The following is a 9,631-nucleotide window of genomic DNA, read 5'->3' on the forward strand; positions in this document are numbered from 1 at the left end:
CCCATGTTGTCATTTTTAAACTTTTGTACACAGTTTACGCATCATCTGCCAATAATACAGTGTTTAACACCAGTGAAGAAACTTTTAGTGGCATGTTATGATGTAGACCTATCAGACGTAAAATGTACATAAATCCTTAGCTTTCATTCAATATAAAAACAACCCAAATCTGCATGTACATCCACAGTCAAATGAGTGTTGAATTAACATTGATTCAATGTAGAATCAACACAAATCTGCATGCAGATCCACGTTCAGCTGATGGTTGAATAAACGTTGATTCCTAACTGATTCAATGTAGAATCAACACAGATATGCATGCAGATCCACAGTCAAATGAGTGTTGAATCAACATTGATTCACTGTAGAATCAACACAAATCTGCATGCAGATCCACAGTCAAATGAGTGTTGAATCAACATTGATTCAATGTAGAATCAACACAAATATGCATGCAGATCCACAGTCAAATGAGTGTTGAATCAACATTGATTCAATGTAGAATCAACACAAATATGCATGCAGATCCACGTTCAGATGATGGTTGAATCACCATTGATTCCTAACTTATTCAATGTAGAATCAACACAAATATGCATGGAGATCCACAGTCAAATGAGTGTTGAATCAACATTGATTCAATGTAGAATCAACACAAATATGCATGCAGATCCACAGTCAAATGAGTGTTGAATCAACATTGATTCAATGTAGAATCAACACAAATATGCATGCAGATCCACGTTCAGATGATGGTTGAATCACCATTGATTCCTAACTGATTCAATGTACTATCAACACAAATATGCATACAAGTTGACATACAGATGATGGTTGAATCAACATTGATATAATGTCAGTAATGGTTGAAACCCTAACGTTGATTCAACATACAAGTCACCGACCACTTTCAATGTTGTTTCAATGTCAGCGTTCAACGTTGATTCAATGTTTCTGGCTGACATTGATTCAATGTTGTTTCAATCATTCTGTGCTATCTGGGAACTTCTGATTTTGAAGATATTGATTCATGAAGCTGCAGCATCTTCTTTCTCTCATTATTGTGGCATTTAGCAAATAGAAATCATTTTGGTAATTCTAACTGACCAAAAACAGGAGAAGTTTGGTCTGATTTGACTTCAAACAATGAGAAAAGAAAATGTGCTTTTGCTTGGTGAATGTTTACATATGCTTTCAACTGCACACATTGTCCCATTTAAATATGTCTTACACTGAGAGGGCTTTTATATTGCATAAAATTGTATCAACAAATAAAAAATACCATATTCAATCCTGCAGAACTGATCGGTCCCACAGCGTATTAGTCATGGGTAAATATCAGCCAGCCGGTTGTAGAAATCCATGACATCAACCAGTTAAAGTGTTTTGTTGATCCAGACTGCTGGCAGGTGAAGTGCGGGATAATTATCGTGGTTCAAGCAGCTGAGGAAGTTTCCATGAGCGAACGGTTATCCAGGTGGAAAATATTACACGCTCAACTGCAGCCTGCCAGATAAACTGGCCTGTTTTCTCTCTGATAGCGATCAGTTTAGATTACACAGACGTAATAAAGCGGGATGACACAAAGTGGGTCCCAGGCTGATGTTTGTGATCAGCTCTGCTTTAGTTCTCTCAGCCCATCACACACTGAGAAACAAAGACCATGCTAATTATAGAAAAATGGAAAGATACAGCTTTTGCTTTTGTTTAAAACAGCCTGATATTTGGTAATATTATTGAGGTAGCTGTGGAAGCTATAGAACAATATTTGTTGGCAAGTCCTTCAACCACTGCTTTTTAAAGAAAAGCTAGTAAACATGAATAAAAGCAAGTCAAAGAAGCTGGTTCATTATAAAGGTTCTTGGTATGTGTATAGTCTTCATACCCTTTTGAACCTTTTCTAAATTAACCAAATTGCAACAACAACTTGTGGGAGTTTGTGTATAATGCACAGTTGTTAAATGAAAGGAAAACAATGCGTTATTACCGGAATATGAAAAGTACATCCTGCTTTAATTCAACCTCCTTGACACGGTAGTTCTACACTGAATGCAAGTCGGACTTTCATATTTTATATCAAAAATTTGTAAGCCATGTGTCAGTTATCTTCAAATTAACATCTATAAGATATTTTGTGTTGAATTAACATATAAAATCCTGGCAAAATTCATGTGTCTGACTGTTTATTTTGATTTTTGAACTGTTCTGGTTGCTCTTTGGGTTCACTTTTACAGTTTTAGCTACAGTCTTAATAAAAACTTATTGTAGTTCTTTGTCTGACGTGAGGAACACACATAAAATATCAAAACATTCATTCTCTATGCAAAACAATATTATTACTTTATTTTTGTAGTTTGGTGAAAGTGTATTTTATGTTTCCAACATGAATTTCTCCAAGAACAGTTAACAGTTGGACTTCAAAAAGAGTGCAAAATCAGACTAATCTAAGGAAGATGTTGCTTTCATTAAGGGAATCTGCTTATTCCCTACTACATAATTCTTTTCAAGGATTGTGTAATTTTAGATTTTCCATTACCAGGTTTTCAGATTAAGCAAAAGTTAATTAAAGAAGATACACAAGCGATGTGAATTCCTCAGAAAATGTTTATTCTAAATCTTGTTCAGAGTTTTTATTCTTTCATGATCCTTGTTTCCACACCCACTCTTTTATGGAATTTCCTTAAGTTGAATGTAGGGAGAGTTTGGGATATGAGGCTAAGAGTTAGTGTGCACAAAGGGAAAATCAGGAGTTCCTCAGTGGGATGGGTCTGAGGCCCCTAGGGAATTACCCAGCTCGCCTGTCACAGCCGTTCACAATACTTCCTGCCCTCTACTACCACTGACCTCTGACCACTCATGTTCCATAAAGAGTGGCTCTTGTTAGTCTTCTTCCAAACATGAGAAGAGTAAAAGTCAACTTATTGCTTGAGCAGTCCAAAATAATTTGTCCATAAAAGGAGATGAGGGTTTTGAATTCAGTTTTGAAGGTAATAAAATTAGATTAAAATATTCCACTTCTAAGTCCAAAATAACAGAAAGTATTTATGGTGGTGTGAAAAATTGCATGTTTGTGTTTCAGAACATTAAACCAATTTAAATATTTGCCGGAGACAACATAAGTAAAAACAAAATCCTTTTTTTAAAAGAAGGTGTTTGCTGTTACGGGAGAAAATAATACAAATCTACTTGGTCATCAATTTTCCACACCATTCCACAATAAAAAAAAGTAATTAACAGGCCAAAGATTAAATTTAAGTGAAAGTTTTAATTCTCATGTGGTCTTTGTGATTCATCAGGACTGAGTTTTTTTAGAGGCAATTGTTGTTATCATGAATCAATAGAAACTAATAATCCTCAGTGGTGTTCCACAAGGGTGAGTCCTTGGAGCTCTGGTTGTTACCCTTTTATACTATGTTTTGTATCCTCAAATGATTAATCATTTGCTGATAATGCAGACATGCATTTCCTCTAGTGTTCCTCATTCTTTCACTAACTACCATTACTGATGTTAACTGTTTAACAAAATCCCATTTTTCAACTGCATAAGAACTGAAAGCATTACTTTTCTGTCATGTCAACCACATCTTTTTATTTGTTATATTGAAGTGTAAACTAACCCTCTGAGAATGAAATTCCTGTGACCCCAAGTGCTCAGGTAATTTTTTGTTGAATTGAAGGGACCTAAAAAGACTCAAGAACTTGATGAAGAAGACTGGTTCTGTTCTGGGGACTCCTTTAAACCCCCTGGAGATGAAGGTGTAAAGAGGGATTTCTAATAAAATCAAGAAAATTATAGACAAACTCCAAGCAACCTCATCATGAAACTGTCTTGCAACAACAGAAGGTCAGAGGCTTCTTTAGAGCTGCTGTAATACAGACTGCTACAGGAGATCCATCCTGCCCACATCCACACCAGCATCCAAAATTGCTCTTTGAAAAAAAATTGTGTAATATGAGTTACAAGGAAATTTAATTTCCCTTGGGGATCAATAAAGAATCTTTTAGACAAACTGAACTGAATTTGAATTAACCAGATAGAAAAAGACGTCTTGGGTTTCACTTTCTCTTTCAAGAGTCTGAAGGGAGTAAACTCTCTAGATAGGGTAGGGTGAAATTAAGTATAGTTAATATTAGGTCGTTGGTGTAACATCTTACCTTCAGGTTGGATTTTGTGTATAGAATGAGAGTTCGGGCTGTGGTTGTCTGAACTTTTCAACTTGGACTAATCACAAAATTTTATTGTTTAAAATATCAAATGTTGAAACATTTATAGCCTTAGAATTGTCAACTTGACACTAAATAGAGCATTTTGCACACTGTTCTGTTTGCACAAATTATCAAACATACTTTGAGACAATTTTAATTTATTTAAAAAGCAGCTGCCATTGTCCCAATAAAAACATTTTAGCACATCTACCACATATATACCACTAATCCTAAAGGAATGATGGTGTATAATAATTTCCTTTGGCCCTTGAACATCCAGACAAACCATTGAGGTGATCATGTTAGGGTTTTCCTGTTCAGCCCAAAATCAGATCCATGTCTTCCAGTTTCACTGCTTGTGCTTCTGCTTTAAAAATGTCCGCTTGCCAACCTGAGATTCATTAAAACTGTGACACCTGCTGATGTCTGTTAGAGAAAACACACATGTACAGGTTACACAGCTAATCAGATCTATTTTTCACTTTCTCGTCAAGAAGCTCCATTGGAATACTAACCAAAGAGTTGGTCACTTAATTAGTGCGTTTTAAATATCTGTAGTGTTTCCCTCTCTCCATCACAAACTGGTTGTGTCAGACAGGTGAACAGCATTGGCGTCCAAGCTGCTGATTGGTAGCATAATGGAAGGACTGGGCGTATCTCCTTCAGAAACACAAGCATGAGGCTGTGCAGGCGGCGATGAGTGGCATCTTTCCATAACACTTGGTGGCGCTGCAGACAGCAACCTGTTTGTGATGCAGGAAAACATGTCTGACAGCTGCAGCCGCACCTCTCTCTGCCAGCAGGCATAGACCAGAGGGTTTATCAGAGAGTTGAAGAGCCCCAGGAGCCACAGGTAGTTCTCCAGCACCTCCTTAAGGGCACATTCCCTACACAGAAGGTGCACAATGCACACCACAAAGAAAGGACTCCAAAGCACCAAGAAGCAGCCGATGAGCACCCCCACTGTCCTCAAGGCCTTGACATGACTCCAGCTCCGCAGCAGTTGATGCTGGTGATGATGGTGGTACTGGGACTGTCCGTGACTGCTTTCCTCAGGTCTTGAGCTGGTTTGCCTGATTTGGGAGATCTGCTTGTGGTGGATGCAGGCGATCTTCAGGATGTCCAGGTACATGTAGATGAACAGGGAGAGGACGGGGAAGAAGAGCAGGCAGTACAGAACGATGATGGCGATGTCGTGGGTGACGTTAAAGAAAGCACAGAAACCGTCGTAGGGTGCAGCCGCCTGCAGCTGGGGCACCATCACTGAGGAGCAGAGGACATTGACAATATTTATGTTCCATTTATGACAGAACCACAAAACAAAACTAATGCAAAAAGTCACAATGGAATCAAGGCTCTTCCTTTTTTGTTGCTAAACAAAAAAAGGTTATCTTCAACTAAATATGTAGTCAACAAAGTAAGCAATGTTGCCAGATTGGGTGGGCTTTCACCCAGTTGGCCGGCTTTAGAACACCTTGGGTTAGAAAAAACAGCTTTAGGGGTATTGTTCTGTTCAGATAGAAATTATTTCAAATTGGTTGCCATTGTGTGGAAGAAAAGAACTAAACTTTTAATAAAATGCTTTAATATTGTACTTATGTTATTAGTTAATCTTTTTTGGGGGGCTCTAGAGGCCTTTATTTAATAGTTAATTGACAGGAAAGTGGGTAATGAGAGAAGGAGGAAGACATGCAGCAAAGGTCGCCAAGGCCAGTAATCGAACCTGCAACAGCTGCGTCAAGGACTAAGGCCTCCATATCTGGGTTGTGCTTAACCCCTGCGCCATCACAGCACACCCTTAGTTAATCTATTTTGAAATGTCTACAACCTGTTGAACATGGCATCATCAGTGATTAGTTGATGGTTAATCTAGAGTCACTGTGCAGCAGTGAAACAGTGCAACTTTATGATTTAAAAGGACATAGCTCCACAACAGACACAAGCCATCTGAAAGTATTCACACTCCAAAAACTTCAACCTAATTTTCCACTTTACAAACCTCAAAGTATTTCTTTTGAACATTTGAAAGGATTATATTTAAACAACACAGTAGTGCATAGTTACAAAGACAAAGAAAAATTACTTGTTCTTTAAAATTTGTAAAAGAAACTTGAAAATTGACCAGTGCATTTGTATTCAGTCCCCTTTAGTCTAATATCTCTTAATGCAAAATACAATGCTGCTTACTGCTTTCAGAAGTAACCTAATTTTGCTGCTAATATCTTTCCATTGTTTTAACTGTAAAATGGCTATTTTCATGCACTTTTTATTTTATTTTAAAGCAGTATAAGAACTGTACTCTAGCAGCTCTCAGTTCTCAAACTCTTTATATCATGCTACTGTCTATTCAGAATGCATTCAGGGAAAATGCTAAAAGATTCCTCTTTCAATTATAGTTCAAATCCAACTAAAAATCTGTGTTATATTCAGAAGATTCTGTCTTTAGATGTGCAAAGCTGGTGGACATTCCCCAAAAAGTCTGCAGCTGTAAGAGCAGTGAAGACAATGCACTCAGCTGAATACAGATACACCCGGGACGATTCATATTTTAATTAGAAAAGAAGATTATACTTATCCACTTTTGTGGTGGACTTTTATAAACTAAAATGTTAATGTGAGTACTTTTTCACAACAACGAAGATGCAAACATCTATCTGTACATTTGAAGAAACAAAACTAAAGTCCCCCCTCCTCCCTGTTTTAGAGCTGTCTTTGAATAGTAGTAACAGGGACACAGATCAAAATATTTGATGTGTATTTAATTTGTTGATAATTTTGATGATATTTGGCAAAATGTAATGTTTATTCATTGTTCTAAATGGTGTTGTGCTTATGATGTAAAAGACTTTGAGCTAACTTTTACAAATAAACTTGACTTGACTTGATGTAACAGAAATCCCTCCATCTGTGTTCTCTAGTATTTAAAGTATTGATTGCTGAGCCTCACCTGGTAAAAATCCCATTGTGAAGGAACTGATCCACACAGCCAGTAAAGACCCGGTTGTCTTCCATTTCCCGGACATCAGAGAGTAACGCAGGGGCATCTTGATGGCCATATAGCGGTCCAGTGAAATCAGGAACATAGTCAAGATGGACGCCATGCAGGTGGACGTCAGAAAGGACATTCGCAGCAAACATCGGGTCTTGCCCTGCAGAGCAGGAGGTGTCCCGTTTGTGGGAGAATAAATCACAATATAACCATTGCGCTGCTGAATAAATTTGTTGTTAAAGTCTTCTGTGGCCAGTCCAGTGATGGCTACGCCCACCAGAGTGTCAGCCAGAGCCAAGTTCAGGACAAAACACCAGCTCTGACATCCTCGCTTCAGGAGCAGCTTCAGCAGAGCAGTGCCCACCAGCAGATTGGTGGAGACAATGAGGAGAGCAGAGATGGTCAGGACAAAGCCCATCACCCGAGGCCTCACGAAACTCTGGACGGTTGGCTGGTCCATGAAGTCAGAAGTGAAGCTGACAGAAGATTCTGTGCTAGTTTCTCCAGTTGAATGTGACATATTGATTCAAAATGAAGAAAAAAGCCCAAAGTTAGATGACATTATTCCAAGATTGAGAATTTTCAGTCACATCAAGCTTTTATTGATTGTGTAGATATGTGGAAGCATTGCTGAACACATGATCAAAGATTTCCAGATGTTGCTAAAAAAATAAAAGAAAAGAACAATCATATCCGAGAATATCCCCTAATGTTAATCCAGTGTTGTTGTCTGTGGACCGATCCCAAAATATCCAAGTTAACTTATTTCTAAAACATCCTTCTGCTCTCAGAGTTGATTGCAACATCTGAGTTCTAGAGGTCCCATCAATAAATGCCAGAAGGACAGAGATGGTCCTAATGTTATCAGCAGGTCTGTGTTGTGCCCTCCTCCGTCAAACTCACGAGCCCGACAGGCGAATGAAAACACACCCCTCTGCTACTGACCGCCTGCTTCCTGTCTCCCTGCCACAAGTGACGATATCTATTTTTATTGTGAGCTTGTAGTGTAATCACAGCTGTTCATTTGAATCATTCCTGTTTTTTTCTGTTTTAACCTGGGCTGGTTAAATTTTATACCTTTTGTAAACAAATTAAATCAGCGCAAACTGCAGTTATGATCCTGAGGAAGAGAATGATGCTGTGTCTGAATCCTGCTCTGCCATCTTTAAAGCCATGAGTTCTGTCTCTGGTTTCTAGCTGTTTGTTACCTAGAGGTCTTGTGGATTTAATATATTAGACAAAACAGTTTTTCAGACAAACACCTTCCTTTGTGGATTGTGTATGAAATGTGTCTTTATTTTACATCTTACACTATAATGTGTTGTTTTTGTTGAGGTTTCAGTTTCCTTGACCAGGATGTGTTGTGATCCATAAGTTGTTGGGTTTTGTTTTTTTTTTCACGTTGGTTTTCTGATGATTTTCTTGCTTACTATTGTTTAATAGCTCTTGCCACATTCAGTTGTTCATTCTTGTCATTTCAGTTTTGACATTCAAGTTCATTCCTTTGTGCTGAGTTTCTGATTCATTACTTATGTTCTGTACTCCAGTGGTTTTTGAATCTTTGGGGTGTTTTGTCTTCTTCCTTTTTTGTTAATTAGTCTTTTTACCTCTGTTTCTCCCTCTCTCATTCTCACACCTTTTGGCATCCATTTTCTCCAAAGTTTCTCAGTATATTCGTTTGTTGTGGGTTGGTCCACTCAGCTAATACCATACACTCTAATGCTATAATTTCTAAAAAGCTTTGAACCTCAACATTGGCCATCCAGTCATCAATCTGCATACTGCTATCTTTGATATCTACTAATATGGTCTCTTCATAGATTGAAAATACTTAAGTTGTTGTTCAAGGAGTTTGCAAGTACGACCTTCACTCATCCAGTCATGTAAATCAACAGGCCAGTTAATGAATGCAGTCTGCTGCCAATCAAATTACTTGTCTGCAATAACCAGCTTGTACCACCAAAAACAGATGATGTGGTTCCTAAAAAACAGGGAGGAACTACAAATGTATTTGGATCTGCATATAGGGATGAATCTGGCCGAGGCTGACTGGGGAAGAACCGGTTGAAGCCACGCTCATACAGAAGTGGCTTATAGTCCATCTATCATGTTGTAGGTCTGGCCTGGAGATCCCCTCCATATGACATAGTCTTATACTCTGCAAAACCTGGAATCCTTGGAAGCCAGACATGTTATCAGATATGTTCAAACTAGCTAGAACTCAAAAGCGTCCAAAAAGTTAAATGTTGTTTGTCTTTCCACAATGGTTTTCTTCTTGTTACTCTCCCATGATCACTTTCTCCATGATGCCGTTTCCTCACAAATTCTCTCTAATAAAATAAGAGTGAAGCTGTTGGATCCTTGTTGCTAAGGCGATGCAATTAAAAAAAATCCCAGCTATTTTACAGTCACAGTTTTTTCGTGTTGCTACATGTG

The 9,631-nt window shown here is 38.1% G+C and overlaps 1 protein-coding gene across 1 annotated transcript; it reads right to left on the bottom strand.

Annotated features, from left to right (window-relative positions):
- Positions 1-4,347: 4,347 nt before the first annotated feature.
- LOC106926501 (glucose-dependent insulinotropic receptor) lies at positions 4,348-7,613 on the bottom strand. The gene is made up of 2 exons (XM_015001468.2): positions 7,154-7,613; positions 4,348-5,469 (listed from the first exon to the last, which is right to left on the bottom strand). The coding sequence occupies exons 1-2, from the start codon at positions 7,611-7,613 to the stop codon at positions 4,781-4,783; spliced, it is 1,149 nt and encodes a 382-aa protein (XP_014856954.2). The 3' UTR covers positions 4,348-4,780.
- Between the last annotated feature and the right edge of the window lie 2,018 nt (positions 7,614-9,631).

The sequence above is a fragment of the Poecilia mexicana genome, unplaced genomic scaffold (genome assembly GCF_051168715.1).
Source record: "Poecilia mexicana isolate PSO_F unplaced genomic scaffold, ASM5116871v1 scaffold_14, whole genome shotgun sequence".
NCBI classification, from domain to species: Eukaryota; Metazoa; Chordata; class Actinopteri; order Cyprinodontiformes; family Poeciliidae; genus Poecilia; species Poecilia mexicana.